Genomic DNA, 21,312 nt, shown 5'->3' on the forward strand with positions numbered 1-21,312 from the left:
TACCACTGCTTTTATGTGTAACTGTGTGAACTGTTTCTGCCTCTCGGCCAGGACGCCCTTGTAAAAGAGGTTTTAATCTCAATGGGACTTTTATCTCCTGGTTAAATTAAAAAATAATAATAATACAATGTAGTTTTGTGAAAATAAATGAAGCAGAAATGTTGCTCAGTACTTTGCGATTGATGGGTCTTTGCCAATACAAGACCAAACTTTAGCCTAAAAGTCACTAAAACTGTTTTAGCCAAAATAACCTTTTACACTAAAATGTTGCTCATTGTGCTCATTAGCTACTATATCACCATGCTTTAGCTCAATGCCTGTGGAATTAACAGTTTTCATCACACACACACACACTCACACACACACACACACACACACACACACACACACACACACACACACACACACACACACACACACACACACACACACACACACACACACACACTCACACACACACACACACACACACACACACTCACACACACACACACACACACACACACACACACACACACACACACACACACACACACACACACACACACACACACACACACACACACACACACACACACACTCACACACACACACACACACACACACACACACACACACACACACACACACACACAAATTCACATTATTTCACTTTTCAGCAGACGGCAATGATTTCAAAAATCACTGTGAGCAACATATGTGCTTAACGGAGTCAGAACATCAAATCCTTGTCCTTTTGCTAACGAACCTGCTAACGACCCTTTGTTAAAGACCCACCCCACATGCTAGCCTCACCTTATGTAATCAGTCAGTTGTAGAGGAGTCCTAATTGCAGCCGTAAAATACATTGTTTTTCACCTGCAAGGTACAAGCACTTACAAGGACAACCGTGCTGACTCTTATGCTTTCAAATCATTGGAGGATTTATTTGCTCAGAGAGCCATAGTTCAAGTGCCAAAGCATCACTAAAACTCTGTCTTAGTGCTGACGGCAATGTGAAGCTCTGACATGATTGAAAGGACAGAGAGCAGAAGTGAGAGGGGAAGAGAAATCATTAGGTTAAACCTCCACTGCATAGTAATTATTCAAAGTGTACTTTGCAAGAATGCAAAGAACATAAAGCAAAGCCCACTCAAGTGCTTTCTGTTTGGACTCAAGGGACTCTGCCAACAAAGACGTAGTTCTGAATGGACTTTAAATGTTCTGTGTAGCGTCTAATTCCACTAATTCACTTACCGACACTAAAGGAAGACAAGTTGTATTGATTCTGGATGAGCTACGAAGCTACGTGCTACAATAATGTTGACTAATTGCACCATTCGATCTGCGTTACGCTGTGCACAGGTGTGAGAAGAGTCAAGGTTTGTACTTTCATTGTTTATTTGTTCCTTCTTACCAGTTCAGCCACCTCTTTTGTGATAACCGAGAGCAAGATTTAGTGCATACTGTCCTCGTTTGTCACACACATTTCAACAGCATCTCTGTGAGATGACTGGCAGAAATTTGATTTCCTGCATGGTCAAGCAAAAACAGATCATGCAAACCCCTTCTGGGAAGGGTGAGTGTTATTTTGTCCCTGTTTGCCAGTTCTGGATCACCACATGTATTGAGTATTTTGGATCAATATACAGGACTAAATTCCACTTTGTTTTTCTACGTTGTTCCTGTTGGAGCCCATTATGTACAAGTTGGAACTAGATTTGTCTACCAGCAGCAAGTTAGAGACTTGACATGCAGGGTAAAATGGTGTGAGTCATTTAGACACACATGGTACCAAATAAAAGGAATGCTCTGCATATTTTACTTGAAACAAAATCTGTTTCATGAGTGGTTTGCTTTCATAATTGTGATAATTGTCCTGATTATGCATGCACTTCATTTTAATACCAAATGGCTTTTGACCAAACAGCTGTATCTCAAGTGGCCTGTTTGTCTTTGTTAGATCCACAAAGGTTTTAGGACCAGTAGTTAATGCAAGAACTCATAAATCAACTCCAGCTAAGTTGAGTCAAATATTGAACAGGTTTGTATTGGTTTACTTACTGATTACTTCAAAAAAAAATTATTTTACATGCTGCCCTGGCAATTTTGTGCCATTCCTTTATGATAAAACAAGTTGGTTGCATTACCATACTTGGTTCTTTATAAATTCTCTGCTAATTTTGCAAACCGCCGTTATTTGTTTTTTGTCAGTAAAAAAAAGCTAATGATGACTGACTTCCAAAAAAACACTCCTCATTCACCAGTAAACATCAAGGGTGCAGACATTGAGGCAGTGAATGCCTTTAAGTATCTGCGTGTTCACCTCAATAGTAAACTGAACTGGTCCAACAACACAAATGATCTGTATAAGAAGGGCCAAAGCCGCCTCCACCTCCTGAGAAGGCTGAGGTCCTTTGGAGTTAACTCCCATCTGCTAAATCCTTTTGATCACTCTGTTGTTGGCCCTGTTATCCACTCTGCTTTGGTTTGTTGGGGTGCAGGCAGCTCTGACCGAGACAGAAAGAGACTGAACAAGCTAGCTAAAAAAGCTATCTCAGTCCTGAGCTGCCAACAAGATTATGTTGAGGAGATGTGTGAAAAGAGGATGCTGGGGAAGATGACCACCATCTTAAAAAAAATCCTCCTCCAGGATGGGATTTGTGTCGTCTGACACCTGTACACACTGCACAAACAACATTCCTGACAATTACATCCACACACTGTGGTCCTGTCCACCTGTCCAGGAATTTTGGGGTAGAGTTTGTGAAGACCTGTCAGTGTCTGAAATGTAATATCCCAACTTCCCCCTCTCTTTGTTTGCTTGTTTGTTTGGGAAACCAGGACGATGTCCCGACTGAAAAACCTTTGATTCACGTGGTTCTGACTGTCATATGCATCGCCAAGAAAACTATCCTCATGAAATGGAAAAGTAAAGATACTCTTTGCATTAACCAGTATAGAAATCTTTTGTTAGATCATATTGCTCTTGATACAGTCTTTGCTTCCACTTCAAGTCAATCTCTCTGGGCTGCATTGATCGGTTCCATCACATAGCGATGATGGGGGTCATTGATATTGTCCTGCGGGATGATGTGAGTGATGGGGCAGTGGGTCTGAGTTTGGAGTATCCAGACTTTCCCTGGAGGTGGGTTCACTGGGAGTGTCAGGGGCTGGGGGGCTGCAGCCCCCTTCTGGAGGTGCTTGGGTTACCTCGGGGGGTGGACTACTGGCAGTTGTGAGTGGGGCCCTTTGGGGGGTCTCGGTGGCGGCCATGGGTTGCTGCCTGGTGGCTGCATCGCCCCTGAGTAGGTCTGGGTGGGGGCCTGGAGGCTCGAGGTGTGGGGGTGGCGGGCCCCGTGTGGGGATCTGGACGGGAACTTAGGGATAAGGTCCTGACTCGTAAGCTGCCAAGAAGAAAGTAGGAACAAGCGGCAGGGCATGGCCCAGGCTCAAGGGCCTCAGGTGGACCTGGGCTCCTCTGAAATAATAACAACTCTGTCCCATCATGGAAAAGGGGGATTTCCAAGAGGGGGAGGACCCAACCTTACCTGGATGTCTCATGTCTTACATATTCTGGAAGTTGTGCAAATGCAGGGATGGGAGTTGTTATTCTGCTGGGGTGGGGCTGGGGTGGTGCCCTCAGACTCCGTTGGGCTCTGCGATACTGCTGCTTTGAGCCCTGGCAAGATGGGCTGGGGTCTCCAAGCACTGGGGGGCATTTTGGGAAAGGAGGTGCCTATTGGGGCCAGTGGGGGAGCTGGCTCCCTGGAGGGCTTAGGCCAACCAGCCATTACTCCCCATCCCTGTACATTTTTGTCCTCCTGCTCCTTCACATCATCACACAATCATGCATATAGGACCTTGGGGGGTGGGCAAGTCAGTGGCGCGGAGTATGGATCCCATTTCCACATTCCTGTGGCAGCCTGCCCCCCAATTTTATTTGCACATTAAACACTTCCACCAACGACGTTCCACGCAAACACACACTTAGGGCCTTGGAAGTGAGCACACTTAATGGCATTTGACAAGGGGATCTTTCAGCCTCATCCCAAGTGCCGGTGCCCACTTCCAATTTTAAACTGCACTTAGACAAAAAGGGTTGTGGGGGGAAGTGGGATTGTGTGGTTGCATCAGCTGACGTAGGCCAGATGATGCCTGCACTGCCCGCTCACCACAGCCACGAACACACCTCATCAACATGCACTAGCATTGTATTGGAGCAGGCTTGGCACACCTCTGTTGTCACTTGGCTTCCCGGGGCTGGAGGCTAGGAGTGGGAGCTGGCCGTCATGTTGGGGTCTGGGGAGGTGTAATGCTTTGCTCAGCATTGGGCAGGGGAGCCTGCTCATCATCACCCCAGCAGAAAGGGTCGAACTCTGGGAACCGGTGATGGTTGTACCCATTGTGCAGTACTGGGACCAGAGTGAACAGGGTGTGTATGGAGAGTGTGAGTGGGTATCTGGGATTCATTTTTTGTAAGTCTTCAGTTGTATGTGTGAGCACGAGGGATGGAGTGTGTGACAGTGTCTGTGTATGGCTTTATATGTCAGGAGGGGTCTTAGACTCTTCCCCTCTCCTGGGACTTCTTGTGCTACTACACATCTTCGCCTACCCTCCCCCTGCTACATTTGGTGTGAATTGCGGTGCCTTGGTCTGCCTGAGTGTTCGCGGCTCCCGGGTCAGGAGGTTTAAGATTTTTGGAGTCTGCTTGATCGATTCCGGTGGCTGCCTAATGGGATCTGAGTCCCTTGGCTCTTTTGGGTCCCCGGCGGGGCTGGTCACCCCTGGGTCCTGGGTCGCTGGGTTCCGGGATCAGCCGGCTTGGGGAGGCTGCGGGCAGGCCTGTGGGCTTAACGCTTATATCTCCCTGGACTCTGCCGGCTGCTAGTTGTGACCCCCCAGAGCAATCCTCTGCGCCTCACGAGAGGGGGCTGGGGCCTTTCTGGTTACAGTCTCCTTGGGGTCCCTGCGCTCTGGGGCAGCTCCTGGATATCTGGGACTTGGAGCTCCCTCCATCTCCTACACATATTTAGGGGCCAAATCTGTGGCCCCTCACACTCACTATTAGATGCTCCTATAGAGAAAACTTACATATACAAGCGCGTGTACACACACAGGTGCTCACATGGTGCCCTCATAAGTATGGCCTTGGGCACGTTCAACACATGTCTTAAGGCTGTGGTTGGCACTAAATGCACTGTGATTTATTATCGTGTGATTGTTCGGTAAAACAATGTTGATTTTTTTTTATTTGGCTTTTAATGCAGGTTGACTTGAGCACCTTAATAGTTTTTAACAGTTTTTATCACAGATTGTGACTATTATGTGCTCATCTTATTTTAGGTTTTTATTGTTGATTTTTTGTACCTTGATTTGTTTTACCTTGTACAGCACTTAGGGTTTAGCTTTGCTGCTGTAAATGCACTCTATAAATAAAATTGACCTTGACCTTATATTTCCTCATCAGGTTAATGCAGTGATAGCTTGCTCTGGTTGTATTGGGGCAGTTGTATTAGGGCAGCAGTAGCTCAACAGGTTGAGCGGGTTGTCCAGTAATCGGAAGGTTGCAGGTTCGATCCTGGCTCCGAACAGAGAATTCTGCTGTTGTGTCCTTGGGCAAGATACTTAACCCACCTTGCCTGGTGGTGGTTGGAGGGACCGGTGGCGCCTGTGCTCGTCAGTGCGCCCCAGAGCAGCTGTGGTTACATCATAGCTCATCATCATCAGTGTGTGAATGTGTGTGTGTGAATGGATGAATGATACACTGTAGTGTAAAGTGCTTTGGAGTCCTTACTCTGAGAGGCGCTATATAAGTGTGGGTCATTTATCATTTATTGTTGTGTGTCCTTTTCTTTTTTGTTTGTTTTTCTCTTTCTGCAGGTCTAGAAGAAGACTCTTGTTCATCATTGATTGTTTATTTTTATAGAAGTCCCCCCCTTTGTCTCTTCCTTTCTCTTTCACCTCTGTCTCCGTGTCTAGTCGGAATTACAAAGCATTCAAAAAACAATAACAATACAGTTTTAAGTATCAGGTGTGACATTAAAGCAGAAGCTATGATCCTCTACCTGAGAGTAAATCTGTAGGGCTTGTCACCAGTTTTCAGACATCAATTCTGTTTGCTTCACAGTGTAACGTACAGGAATGGTCAGTTTTCGCCTACAGATTGACCTACATGCCACCGGTCATCTACAGACCTAATTCCACCCTCTAAGGTGGATTTTATTTTCTATCTATCAACAAGCCCACAAGATTCTGCAAACCCTTGTTGACATTTCAGGAGGAAATGTGTTCCCAAACAAAGCCTTCTTTTGATAACACCACAGGATTGCTCACTCTCATGAAAAAGTAACTTTCACAACTCATAATTTAAATAATCATTAAATAATAACATGGTTGAATGAACAAATGTTATATGAATACTAATGAAATGTTTTGATTAATCTGTGCTGAAATTACTGTGATTGAAATGAATTTTATTATTACAACAAAACATTTTGGTGTTATGATCAGTAATGTTTGATTTAACAAGTGAATCATTATCTACACTCAGACACAATGTTCATTAGAGATAAATTAAAGTTAAAGTAATTTCTGCACATAGATATTTTCTTACCCACTAATCAGTGCATCCTGTATCTGAAAGAAGGCATGATATTCTGAGGTTTGTTTGTTAACACCTGGGCTGCATAGTGGCGCAGTTGTTAGCACTGTTGCCTTGGAGCGCGAAGGTTGCAGGTTCGAAACTCGGCTGCAGCCTTTCTGTGTGGAGTTGCGTGTTCTCCCCATGCATGTGTGGGTTCCTCTGGGTACTCCGGTTTCCCCCACAGATCACAACATGCCCTATAGGTTATAATTTGTAAATTGCTTTGGATAAAAGTGTCTGCCAAATAAATTAACATAAACATAAACACCTCTTAACATGGCACGTCCCGATTGGCAAGGGAATCAAAATATGGCGATCATTAAAACAGAGCTCACTTCGCCATGAGTCAGTTCTAGAGAAAGCTACGGACTGGCCATCCAGAGTAAAAACCTCTTTAACCCAGAACATCTTTTGACAAGCTGTCAAAACCCTGCTACACGCTGAAGCTGACACAGCAAACTGTTCCTGCAGAACAAAGCTAATACAGTTCCGACTCCCTAAAAGTCCTTCTAGATGCAAACTAGTTCTGTGTCGTATGGCTCCACCCTTTAAGCCTTGCCTATTGGGAGTTAGTCCTTGACAATGACCAATGACTGAAGAGCTTTAATGTACGCCCGCCTATCAGGTGGGCCCTGGTCCTATAAGAGAGGTGCGAGGACCAAGGATCATCTCCTTTCAGTTCCTCAACAGACCTGACGACTAGAGCTAACCTAGAAGATCCAACCATCATGACGAGCAAAGCTATTCGCCTATGTCAATCCTGCAACGCGGCCTACATCATGCCCGATGACCTCCACGCCAGATGTGACATCTACCTTGGCCCCAAACACGCCGGCCTCGCCCTTACACCTCGAGCCACGTGCCACTTCTGTGAGCTCCTCCCGGCGGTCGAGAAGCTACGACATGTGGACTATTTCACCGCCATCTCTGAGGATTTTTCCTCAGCGATCGACACTGTCCCACCGGAAGAGGCCATGGACATTTTCGACGCTCGTCAGGATCCGTCTGACTCTGCACTGGCTGCTCTGACACGGAGCGGGTCAGCTGCGCGGGATCCTCATATATCACCCTGGAGGCTGCGGACCACCGGGCTCCCGAACGGGACTTGAACCCAGTCCTCCAGGCTACCTCCGTACCACTCCCTGTCATCCAAGCGCTGCTCCACAAGCTGCCCGCCATTATTTCAGTGGCAGCAGACTACAAAGGGTTAACCGTCCCCACTCCTGCCCCTCCTAAGTCAGACGACTCAGCGGGCCGGTTTGGCGCGAACCTAGCCCGCTGCCCTGACCCAGTTTTTCCTCAGTTCCCGGCAGCTATGGACTACTAGAACGGCTCAAAGGTGGAACCCGCCCAGCTCAGGGCTCCTGTCTCTTCTTACACTTCCATCACCAAGGTGGAGCACCTTTCCGAACATGGCTTCCTGGCTGTCCCACCGTTGGAGACCGACTTGACTTTTCTGCTCGTAGCCAAGGTCAAGATTGTAGGCAGGCGTGCGGTTTCCGCTGCCAAGAATGAGCAGCATCTCGCTCGGTTCATTGACCGCCCTCATCAGTGCACAGATCGGCGCAGCCTAAAACAACATTGCCCTAATCGCCTACGGCATCTCCAAGTCGGCAGAGGCGTGCGACCTGCCTGATGAGCCTAAGAACCTCATCTGCAAATCGGCTGACGCCATTGTAAATCTGTGTGCCGCTAATCTGGTCTGTGCAACCTGCATCTCCACCTGGCAGACTTTGATCCATCGGCTCCTATAGCTCAGTGCCCTCCCATCCATCCCGGATCAGCTGTACAAGGATATGCTGGAGGGACCAATCAGCGTGGACGTGCTGTTTGGATCCCACTTCCGCGATGCTGTCGAAAGGGCTCAGAGACCAGCTGACCTCTCCACCACCATTCGCAGCCTGGTTTGGCCTCGGTCCAGTCGACAACCCCGTACCTCCCCAGAGCCTGGGAGGACCATCTGGGACTGAAGAGACACCGAAGCCACCAGCCCAGTCCCAGACCGGTGCAGAACCAGCCACTAGCTGTGACCCCGGAACCCCCGGCTCACCACCCACCGGCTCAACGTGTCAGAGGGAACCGACCTCTTGCTCCAACCTAGACCTGGCAGTCCCAGGAAGTGCGCAAGAAGAACCCAAAGAAAAGGCTTCTTGGGGAAAATGTGTGTGATGTTTGTGTTTGTGACACATCCTATTTTGAAATAAAACATTTAAACCGCTTAAAGAGCAACATCCTGTCACGGCCTTCTGCGGCCGACTCGAACAATCCATCTGCTGTTTTTCCACACATGTTTCCCACACCAAGCACAACTCCTTCCCCCAAACACCTGTCACGGGTTAGGGTTGAGTCATTACAGGTCTCCTCCGCCTCGCTTACTCCATAAGGAAGTTTGGGTCATCCAGCGAGGAGGACTGTGTCATTACACAACAGCTCAGAGAGCTCAGTGTGTGCGCGCTCTGCCTCCAAACGGAGCTTTCTCTCCGCTGTATGTGATGCAAACCAGCACGATGAGGCTTTTTACATTCACTGTGGCCACCAAAGCGAGCTGTCATTTCTGCTTTCCGCCCCTCAGTGCGGGCTTCAGAGCCTTGCCCGCACTCGCGCTCTGGGCCACTTCCGCATGTAGCTGACGTGGGGCAGCGCATCCTGCACTCGCCGCTGCCGCGCAAGTGACCCATTCATCCTAATGAATCTTGCTCAGCACCACAGTCCCACGCTGTCAGGATTCATGCCCACACACCTCCTTCCCCAGGGAGCTCGGCATCGACTGCATTACAAATTAGCAGCCTGCCCTTTCCCCACCGGCCCCCCATGGGTCACCTCTGATATTCTTTCAGGTCAGGCAATGGCGGCAGGGGCCCGGACCTGGATTTTGGACGCAATGCAGGCCCAGACCCTGTGCTCGTGCCCATTGTCAGAACGCACCCAAGATTGGAGCCGCGTGTGTCACATGAACAAATGGATTCGGGACATCATTTACAACGGCCACAAGCTGCAGTTTCAGTCCCGCCCACCCCCGTTCTTGGGGATTGTGGAGACAAAACTGATGTCAGCCCCTCAAGCCTCCGCCCTCAAGGCAGAGTTGAGGGCACTCCTGTCAAAGGAGGCCATTTCCAGGGTTCCTCCAGGAGAGGAGAACTCAGGATTCTTCTCCCGCTATTTCCTGGTTCCAAAGAAAACTGGTGGCTCCAGACCAATCCTTCATCTGTCTCTTTTCAATGCACTGATAGCGGTGAAGCACTTCTGAATGCTCACGATCAAACAGGTGCTGGATTACGTGCGCCCAGGCAACTGGTTTATGTCCATAGACCTAAGGGACGCATACTTCCATGTTCCAATAATTCCGAAGCACAGGAAATTGCTGCGCTTTTCATTCAACGGGTTTCAGTATCAGTACAACAGGCTCCTGTTCGGAAACTTGCTGGCCCCACGCAACTTCTCCAAATGCCTGGCTGTGGCACTCCAGCCATTACGCACGGCAGGCTTGAGAATCCTGTTTTATCTAGACGACCTGCTCCTCCTGACCCGTTCCCAGATGGAGGCGGAGTCACTGCCGAGGGAGCTGGCATTACATTTGATCACACTGGGCTTCTCTATAAACTGGGAGAAGAGTTCTGTGGTCCCGTTCCAGTCCATCATCTTCCTGGGCGTGGAACTGAACTCCAGCTCCATGAGAGCACGTCTTTCCCGGGAAAGAACAGCAGATCTGCTTGCCATGATCCGCCATGTGCAACCACAGCACGCAGTGACAGCACTGTCTGATGAGGCTTCTGGGCATGATGGCAGCGGCCCACGTTGTGGTTCCGCTCGGCTTGCTACATATGAGGCGCATTCAACGCTGGTTCAGTCACCTCAAGGTGGATCCCATACGCCACAAGCGGCACATGATACTTGTTCCCACCTCAGTGAAGGGAGACCTCCAACATTGGACAAATCTCAAGACCCTGCTGCATGGGGTTCCTCTCGGGCAAGTGACGTCACACGTGTCTGTGTTCACGAATGCATCTCTGTCAGGAAGGGGGGCACGTGCTTATCCCATTCTGTGGGCAATCGGTGGTCCCCCCACATGGATTCCCACACAAACGTTCTGGAACTCATGTCGGTACAGAATGTAATATTACATTTTGCCCCCCTCCTCCAAGGCCAACATGTACTGATTCACACAGATAACCAAGTCGCTGCGGCTTACATAAATCGCCAGGGCGGGACTCGCTCAGCCTCACTTCTGAACGTGGCCAGGAAGTTGCTGTGATGGGTTCATGTCAACCTCCTGTCAATCAGAGCTGTCTACATTCCGGGGATCCTGAATGTGGGTGCGGATATCATGTCCAGAGGGGCTCCATGTCACTCAGACTGGCGTCTCCATCCCAACCTGATCTCTCAGATCTGGACCAGGTTCGGACAGGCGGCTGTGGACCTGTTTGTATTTCACGAGAACTCACAATGCCCCTGTGGTTTTCTCTCAGACTGCGAGATTGTTCACCCCTGGGGTGGACGCCTTTGCTCACAAACCCTGGCCCAGACTTTTACTTTACGCGTTTCCTCCAATCCCTCTGATCCCCGGCTCCTGGACCGTATCAGATCGGAAAGGCTCTCAGTGATTCTGGTGGCTCCCCATCGCAGCTCAGTGTCCTGGTTTCCAGATTTGCAGCCACTGTCGGCTGTGCACCCCTGGAAGTAAGATGCGCTCCTGCAGGCGGGAGGGGAGATAACACACGCCCCTGTTCTGGGTCAGCACCTGTGGGTTTGGCTGCTGAACGGTATCGTAGAAGCATCAGGCCTGACTTCTGATGTGGTTCGACCATTCAATCCTTTCATTCCCCCTCCACTGTGGCATCTTACTCTGCTAAGTGGGCTGCCTTCCAGCGTTGGTGCCAGGAACAGTATGTGGACCCGCTATCATGCCCCTTGGCCAGCGTGTTGTCATTTATACAGATGCTGATGAACAAGGGTCTGTCTTTCAGCACTGTTAAGTCATATGCAGCTGCTGTTTCTTCATGTCACCAAGGGTTCAGGGATAGGTCTGTTTTCAGCCACCCTCTAACCAAATGCTTTCTGAAAGGCATGAGATGCCTCATACCTGTGCACATTCACTAGTCCCTCAGTGGGACCGGGTCCTGGTCCCACGCGGACTGGCATTGGCCCCATTTGAACCGCTGGATCAGGTTGAAATTTTTATCTCTAAAAACAGCCCTCTTGCTGGCTCTGACTTCATTTAAAAGAGTGAGCAACCTGGCTGCTCTGTCTGTGGCCCCAACCTGCCTCAGGATCCAGGATGACGGGGGCTCGGCTGTTTTGTGTCCCAACCCAGCGTTCACTCCTAAGAGGCCTTAGCAGTTCCTTCAGATCCAAATCCATTACACTGGATGGGTTCTTCCCCCCTCCTCACAGTTCGGAGAAGGAGGCGGCATCTCATCTGCTGTGCCCAGTGTGCGCTCTCAGACGCTATGTCTCCCGCACCGCCACCTTTCGCCGCTCGGGTCACCTGTTTGTGCGTTATAGGGATAACTCCCTTGGACAGTCCCTGTCTTCGCAGCACCTGTCTCACTGGTTATGTGATGCCATCTCGCTCACATATGTCTCTTCAGGGTTGGAACCACCAGAAAAGTTGAAGGCTCACTCGCCAAGCAGTGTATCTTCTTCTGTGGCGCTCCAAGGAGGAATGTCTGTCTCTGACATTTGTTTAGCAGCTTCATGGACTTCACCCTGCACCTTCGTGAGGTTCTACCTGAAAGACATGTCCAGCACCTCTGCATCCAGCGCAGTGATTGGTAATGTATCAGTTTGATTTCTATCTGTTAATGTCATCAGTTCAGTATCTGCCTCCCTCTCTCTGCATGAGATGCTACAATGGTCAGGTTAATGAGTTGTCTCTCCATTATCCCCTGCTTTTCTCACATGTTATTCTTCACAGCTGATGTTAACACCCAGTGTTCTTCGGTGTTATCAGGGATGTGTCAATGACTACGTTTACATGCAGCCAATATCCGGGTTATGATTGGGTTAAGGTCGGTATTTGGGTTTCTGAGTTGATCAGAATAACCCGTTTACAAGCATAAATAGAAAGAGTTACCTCTAACTTGCGTAACCCGATTTAACTGCGGACGTTGGGGTAGCGTCAGGATGTATGGACTACGTCCAGATGCAATATGCGTCATTTCCGGTTCTTCTTGTTCTGGTATCCGTGAAAACAACAACATGTTTCCCAGTTCAGAAGAGATAGCGACCGCGTTTGTTTGCGCTTTAGTTTCCTCGTCACTCAAAGTGTGGTGCTGTGCCGCGACTCGCCATTTTGCCCCCAACTTGTTGTTTGCTTCCGGTGTTCTGGCGCATACAAGACGTCTCGCTACTCAAAAGACCAAGATTCCTTGCGAACAGAGCATGCGCAGAACACACGCTTTGATGGGGATATCCCGATATGCGTTTACACGACCAAACATTCGGGTTAGAAAAGGGTTACCCCAGGTGTAGTAACTGGGTTTTTAAAAACCCGGTTATGAGCATATCCGGGTTTTTGGCGGTGTTTACATGGACCTGCGGAACCGGATTATTGTGAACATTCGGGTTTAAAAAGGGTTACTGGCTGCATGTAAATGCACTGAATGAGTCTCTCCTCAATTAAACCCTGCTGTTCTCCACCCATTGTATTCTGGTGTTGGTATTCTTTCATATCATCCCATTGCTCCCTGGCTCATTACCATGCGACCTCTGGGTGACCCCTCCCTCCCCCCTTTGACACGGTGTCTTATCCTTACAGCTGCTCATCCTTATCTTACGCCCGCTGGCAGCTGTGTAAGGACGTTATGGGCTCACTTATTTCTTGCTACTTAACCAGTGGGCGTTTACTACATCATGCTCCGCCTTAAACCCAATAGGCGAGGCTTAAAGGGCGGAGCCATATGACATAGAACATTGGTTACGTTTTGTGCCCCTAGATTCTATGAGCATGGTGGAGCCCTTTAAGCATCGAGGCCCACTGGTTCTGGGGTTCTTTGATTTTTGGAGATGATCTTTGGTCCTCGCACCGATTGGCAGGCGTACATTAAAGCTTTTTGGTCATTGGTCGTTGTCAAGGACTAACTCCCAATAGGCGAAGCTTAAAGGGCTCCGCCATACTCATAGAATCTTAGGTTACAAAACGTAACCAACGTTCTAACCTGTTTTGCCTGGTGACATCTCTGGACTGGAAAGTCGGTGCTGCGGTTAATCTACTGAACCTCGGTGCCCAGAAGTCATCCGACCTTCCTTATCTACGGTTCCGCAAAGAGAGTCTCCAAAAAGGGTGAGGTAGACACAGCATGAATTGCGTCTGATGTGGTTTTGATAAGAATCAACTTCCTAGTTAATGCAAACCAAAAAATTTTCACACCCAGAACTCAGTTCTTCTACATACAAGGTTCTGATAAACACACACCATTCAATCACCAGACATCCCATCCCATCCACTTTCATCCATCACAGTAGTCTTGGTAAACTTGTCATGTTTTTAATTGTTTAGAAAATAAATACTTACCTTTTATAAACCTGACTTTGCCTGAATTGATACGAAGTGTGTTTGATCCATGAAAAGACAAAGAATCCTAGAATCTTCTGATTAAACATTCAAAGACCAATAAGGTTGATATCCTATATTTATATAGAATATTACAGCTTATTGGTTATAAGTAAAGGTAATATATTAAGCTTAAAAGCAACAACATTTAACCCTACAATAGCCAGACAGGAAAAAAATAATAAAATTTAAAAAATACCCTCCAACACACTTCAATCCACTGTGGAGACCATGGACAGCTCCTTCAGAGGCAAACTGAGACATCCCAGATGTAAAACAGAATGCTACCCGTAGGTCATTCATCCCCACATCATTAAGTGTGTAACTCCTCAGTTTAACTGGTACTGGCATTATCATGGTACACAATAACATCAATGCAATATTCAGAATGTGTTCAATACTTGTGCAATACCGGATGTACATTATTGTGTCCCTTAGCCGCAAAGTTCTGGAAACCCAAGTTTCCTTTTTATTCATTGTTGTTTTTTTAAAGGTTGATGGTTACAATAATAGCTTTATGCTTTTGTGTGCTTACCTGTAATCTTCAGTGTTGGGAGTAATGCGGTACAAAAGTAATTAATTACTGTAATGCATTGCTTTTTGCTGTAATGTGGTAATGTAAGGCATTACAGGGAAAGAAAATGGTAATATTTACTCGGTACAATTGTCAGTAACGCGGTAATTACAATGCATTTTTAAACCCAGAATCAAGATGTGTTCTTTAAAAATTCAAATTGCGGGAAACCCGAAGAAAGATCCAGTATCTGCATATATTACGTCATTTATGGACTCAGCTTTGCGGGCAGAGAGGACGCAGCGGTAACGGCTCAACTACTCCAGCTGCGTCCTGCACGCGGCCGCTGCAACATTCACAAAATCGCTCCACTAAAACAAAATAATTCAATTGCGATCGTTCATATCAGCGCATATTCTCTGGTATTTTGTGCTTTTCTGACGTGCTTTGCCTCAGCTGAGTTCATAATCTGTGCCCCGGTGATTTCAACTCATTACTGCTGGAGCGCCGCGCATGTGAAGATCCCTCTGGCTGATCGTTAGAAAGTAGGAAGTCTAGGAAACAGTTTTTTCTGGAAGACGGAGAAAACCTGCAGCATGCAGGAAGGTTAGAGAGAGAAAGGGCAGGAAATAATTCAAATAAAATCAAGAAAAAAAAGAAAAAAGTTGGTAGATTTATCCCCAATATACATTTTTACCAGTGAAAAGCAATAATATATAAGCATTTAATATGTATACATGTGATAGAATCAGATCACCCCAGAAGTCAGTCCCACATCCAGGGCCGTATCAAGGCATTTGGGGACCAAGGCAAAATAGGCTTGGAGCCCCCACCACCTCACTCCCTGCTCAGTTAATATAAGACGGCAGCGCGCTGAGGGTACAGATTGTTGTTGCTTTTATTTAATAAACAATCATTTTAAAGCACTGTTATTATATCTGACTGTTTTTAACAGCAATCCTAGCTCAGACACCACATCACCTTCCACATATATGTCATGAGCTCACTGAGCGTCACATTACCAGATTCATACTGAAGTTGTTTTGGTGAAAGTAACTTAAAGTAATGCAAAAGTTGTGTAATGCCTTACATTTTAAAATCAGTAATATTGTAATGTAATGAATTACTTTTAAATGAGGGTAACAAGTAATAAATAATGCATTACAGTTTTGAAGTAACTTGCCCAACACTGGTAATCTTGATATTATTTTTCCTCTTCCTTTTCTCTGTTTGTGCTGCTGTGGCGAGTTAATTTCTCCACGATGGGATCAATGAAGTCTATTATATTCTTGTCAGGCTTGTAAGAAGGAAAATATTGCCACACTGGTGAAGTACTGTAACTTTTTTTCGGGACAATTTCTTCCACCTCTCCTTGCTGCAACATCTTGTTTAAGTCACATTGCTCTGTTCAGGTTTGAGAGGGGAGGGCTTGGTGACGGAGCGTGTTTGGGTCTGGGTGTTTGATTGGTTAGGTGTAAGTAATGATTCTAGTATGAAGCTACCTGATAGGCTTTAATTGAAAAAGGAAACTTTTCATTGATCCATTTTTTCTCTACATGTCTACTGATCAATATATATCGTTATTGAATTATTGTCCAGCCGTAGATATAAATATACACTTTTTATGTCTGAGCTTTAGAAGTAAAAAATAAAAGCAAATATTTAAAGGTTGGGCTTGCTAAGTATGAGGATTGCTGCAAAGTCTGCTGGGTTCCTTATACAGAAACCTTTTTACTGATTGGCTTAATGAACTGACCTGTATTAGAATGTTTACTATGTGAAGTGTCTTGGGATGACTCTTGCCATGATTTGGCGCTATATAAATAAACTGAACTAAATTGAATTGAATTTGATGTTTTCAGGTTCAAGATCGAGTATTTATTTTTCTATTCATCCTAAGGGAAAAAACATAACGTTGCTTATTTAAGTACAAACACAAAAAGAAAAGAAAATATTGGTAAATGATAAAATGACCTGTATTTGTATAGTGCCTTCTAAGGTTCTACCCCCCCCCCCCCCCCCCCCCCCAACAGTCTTCTAAATAGCAGTAATATGCATGTACAGGCCAAACTGCCACTGAGGAATGTTGATGGAAGTGTTGGACCACCTGACTGAGAGCCATTCACTGAGTTGTGCAATTGGCATGGCTTTAAAGTTGGTAAGAAAATCTTAAAAGGATGAAACAAAATATGAAAACTTAAATGCTGCAGATGGATTTCATGAAATAACACCAACTTGGACACATATTTGGCTTTACTGCTGGAATTGCTGTGTTGAACGAGCATATCTCTTAGCCTTAACGATATTTCTGGGTGTTTGGTGTTTTAACACAATGGGACATTGATGGATCACACTTCCAAATGCCAAAGAGGCCTTGTTTTGTGATGCCAGTAATGAGTGAGGTATCTGACCCGTTTTCATTTGTCTTCAACAACAGAAATAGTCCTACAATCTGAGCTGCTCTCCAACTGATAAAACTAAATACTGGTTTGAAGTTTTAGAGCCCTGAGGTAAAACCGGACTCAGCAGGGGGAATAGGAGGCTTGCTGGCTATAAAAACACAACTTAAGTGGACAAATCTAATCGTACTCCAAGTTAAGAATCCTGGGATGATATGATCAAGCATACAGAAATCACTGTTTAATAGGAATATCAACGCTCAGCAAGCCCTTCTCAGCTCAACTGAAACAGCAAAGCACAAATTTTACTTAACTTAAAGTGCTCTAAATGGCTAAATATGATGCAAAAACGGGCTCTGGGTGAATCTTGAGCCTCTACAGCTGCTGTATGAATCCCCCCCCCCACCCCCCACCCCCCACCCCCCCCCACACACACACACACACACACCACCACCACCACCACCACCACCAACCCCTGACATGACTATATTTTCTGGGTTGGCAGGTCGACAGTCAGCTCTCAGTCCTCTAATCCTGGTAAAGTCACTTTTAAAACCTGAATTGGGCTCAGAGCAAATTTTGACAAGTTGTTTCTTTATCTGAAACATGTCATTTGAAAGCAAAAAAGTGCAAAAAAAAGATGTGTTTTTTACATTAACAGAAGCACTAATTAAACAGTATCTGAATAAATAGAATCTCTGCTGTGTCACTAATCCTCCAGCTTTTCCTCTCAGGCCATCTTTGAAAAGCGTGAACCTCTCGTGCAAAAGGGCTCTGCCTCCAGGACAGTTCAAACCCAGATATTGTGTCTCTGTTTTCTGTTTCCACCATTGGCTTGTAAAGATGGAGGCTGGAAAAATTAGGAGATCTATGACTCTAATAACGAAGCACAAGTGCCAATTAAGAGTTTGAACAAATTAAAGGCCACTCAAGGAATTTTTCTTTATATTTACAAGCTTTTCTTTTGGTCAAAAAACATAAAAATGACACTGCCACACATGGATCATTAGCCATGTCTGCTGCTGTGACCTGTGTGTTTACTACATGATGTCATTAAAAAACTAAATGAGTGTCTCCATCTGTTTATTTACCACTACTCTCCGATTACATGTTTCCTGTTATTTCAGGTGTTAACTTTCTGCTTTTTTAAGTGTTTTTCTCTGCCGAGAAGCTACACCAGGTCTGGCGTTCTGCTGAGCTGTGGTAGCCTCCTCAAGGGGCCATCAGCTAGCACACTGCTGCTAACCACTTAAACATTATCCCTATCCTGATAATAACATTTTACTTCCTTTATCATAGAATGTGCTACTACTAGTTTACCTGCTGAATTATTCCAGATTCAATCAAATAAATCCAATAAAGTTGATTTTGTTAAGAAATAGAATATCTACTAAGAAATCACGATGTATGCAGCCACAGAAACACTACTTGGTGCTTATGCTGCGCCAGGATTGTCTGGAGGTTTCCGCCTGTTAAAAGGGAGTTTTCCTCTCCACTGTCGCTGCATGCTTGCTGACGACTGCTGTAAAGTCACTGACACTAGTCAGTGACTCGATGCAACCTGCTGGGCTACTTATACAAGAAACATTTAACTAATTGGGCTAATGAACTACATTCAATTGGAATGTTTACTTTGTGAAGTGCCCTGGCACATCCAACCGAGAGGATTTGCAAAGAAAGACCCAGGACATGTTGGAGGGACTGTTTCTCAGCTGTCCAGGGAACACCTTGGGACTCTCCCGGAGGAGCTGGCCCAAGTGGCTGGGGAGAGGAAAGTCTTTAGGCTACCGAGCCCACGACCCAATCACGGATCAGCGGAAATGGATGGATGGATGGATGGATGGATGGATGGATGGATGGATGGACATTGTGAAGTGCCTTGTGACATTTCTGGTCATGATTTGGTGTTAGATAAATAAACAGAATTGAATCAAAACACAAAATCCCTGATTCCTTGTGAAAATTAGCCAATACACTTGATCATAGTTTATAACCAAAAGGGCACAGGCTAAAGTTTAACTTAAGCTTACCCTATACAAACCTTTGATTAAAAAAAAGTCTGCAAAAACCTGACAAAACTTGTGATTGGTCAGGAAGTCGCTGTCGTCTACAGCACCGCCCATGCGCTCTCAAAAACATAAAGACAGCCGAGGAGATCTAGAGGCAGACGTTCCCCCATGACTGGAGGAGTGAAAAGATCCGCAGCAAGCATTTTGTTCGTGGACAAAAATTACGGGAAACCTGGGTTTAGAGGTGGCGAGTGCACAGAGGTGAAGGAGAATGAGGGACAAATTTGTTTGTGTTAAAAAGTCTGTTAAATACAAAAAACAACATAAATATGATATTATGCACCATCTTGGAAAGGATACATGACAGGATACCACAGAACAGCACTACGCCCTCTGTTGTCCTGGCGGGGAATTGCTTTGCAACACTGCCCAGGAGACGGTGAAGTCAGAGGGCAGTCCGTGTGTGCTTGTCTCTCCTCGTGGAGGAGTATAAATTAGGCGTAATGGTGCTGCATGTCTCCGCCGCGATGCAGACGGAGAAGTGTAAACTCGACTTTAGTTTTCAAATTTCTTGTCTTGAAATGGTTAGACATAAATTCTAACCTGATTGTACCTTTCTTCTCTGAATAACCTTTCAAGTCCACCACATTGAAGTTGGCTACCACAACCCATTGACCTTGGCCAACAAAGAAAATGGATAAAACTCAGTCAATTTAGCAGAAAATTAGCTCATTTACTTCTTTTTGCTGGAATTTGGTGTATCTGAGAGTCATTCACAACACACACTCCTGTAACTGATCATGCAAGTTTTTGTGATTTCAGCATTTCACAAAAAAGGTTTTTCTCAATAAGGTCCTCTAAGGAACAATAAGCCCTTCCGTTTGGGATGGATGTCCCAGTCAGCACATCAGCTCAGATATAGATAGATCGAATCAGAGTGATGATCCAGGCAGCCATATGGTGAATGCCCCTTGCAGAGCTGCTCGTTACCAACAGCTGCAAAACAGCAGTCACCACGAACAACATCAGATCTTCAGCCAAAAATAAAAAATAGCTGCAAACAGTCTCAGACAAAATGTAAAGCAGGGGCGTTAGCGAGAGGAGGCAAAAGGTGAAAGAACGTGCTTTACATTAGAAGAACTTTCCACTGACATACAGAGGGAGGGAGGGGGAGAGAGAGACAGAGAGAGAGAGAGAGAGAGAGAGAGAGAGAGAGAGAGAGAGAGAGAGAGAGAGAGAGAGAGAGAGAGAGAGAGAGAGAGAGAGAACACATAAAATTAAAAATCTAGCCTCTTTTTAAGGTATGTGTTGGGGATAAAAACACTCTATGTGTCTGACTCCAGATCAGTGGGCTCCTTCACCTCCACAACGTGACCCACATGTAAAACTGATCTGAGACCACTTAAATGAACCATCAATTATCAGCTCCATCTCTATTAGTCAAAACAACAGCATGCCTCCCTCTAGTGCCTATTTGCATGCAGACTTATTAACTTAGTTTGATTCTCAGAGGCGTTGGGGAACTTTGAGGCAATCTGAGTCATTTTAATAGCTCCAATTAATATCCACTGCTTCTGCACACGGGTTTATAATGAGTGGGACAGACCGGCTTTAAAACTTCAAAAACGTCCAAAACGTGGATCTGAACGTGTAACCTGTCACGTTTACTCATCAAGACAAACTCGATTAAGACTAGTGCAAAAAGTTTGTTCGACTAAAATAGGAAAGTTTTGCGCTCCAAACTTTGCCCGGCAGTCTCACCTGAGGCGTACGCGATTCCGATCCAAGTCCGACAGAAAAGCGTGAAATCTGTCTTCATTTCCAGGTAGATCTGTGGCACACGCTCGTGCTTGGTGGTAATGCTGGTGTGAACTTGTGAGAAGTTGGATGAAGATCCGTGGATGTTGGAGAGGAAATGGGGGGCGGGGGGGGGGGGGGGGGGGGGGGCGCAGGTGAAACCCAACCGGAGTGGGAAAAACAAATAAAACCGTTTTTTTTCCTGTCCGTCAGACGGATGCATGAGACACTGAAAGGGATTTACAATGATTTCCCTTTCCTCTGCTCGTGACTGGAGCACACGACCCACCCAGTTTAAAACAAGCTGAATTCTCTGCGCGCGCGTGTGCGTGCGTGTGTGCGTGTGTGCGTGTGCGTGTGTGTGTGTGTGTGTGTGTGTGCGTGCGTGTGTTGAGGGTCGTCCAAAAGTCCATGAC

General features: G+C 46.2%; 1 protein-coding gene across 1 annotated transcript in view; it reads right to left on the bottom strand.

The window, feature by feature from the left end:
- The window catches only part of flt4 (fms related receptor tyrosine kinase 4), a 116,192-nt gene extending 95,172 nt beyond the window's left edge, over positions 1 to 21,020 (bottom strand). Inside the window, exon 1 of the mRNA XM_070552725.1 lies at positions 20,861 to 21,020. Coding sequence (XP_070408826.1) covers positions 20,861 to 20,918 — 58 coding nt within the window. The 5' untranslated portion in view covers positions 20,919 to 21,020. The remainder of the gene's footprint in view (positions 1 to 20,860) is intronic.
- Between the last annotated feature and the right edge of the window lie 292 nt (positions 21,021 to 21,312).

This window comes from Nothobranchius furzeri, chromosome 1 (genome assembly GCF_043380555.1).
Source record: "Nothobranchius furzeri strain GRZ-AD chromosome 1, NfurGRZ-RIMD1, whole genome shotgun sequence".
NCBI lineage: Eukaryota > Metazoa > Chordata > Actinopteri > Cyprinodontiformes > Nothobranchiidae > Nothobranchius > Nothobranchius furzeri.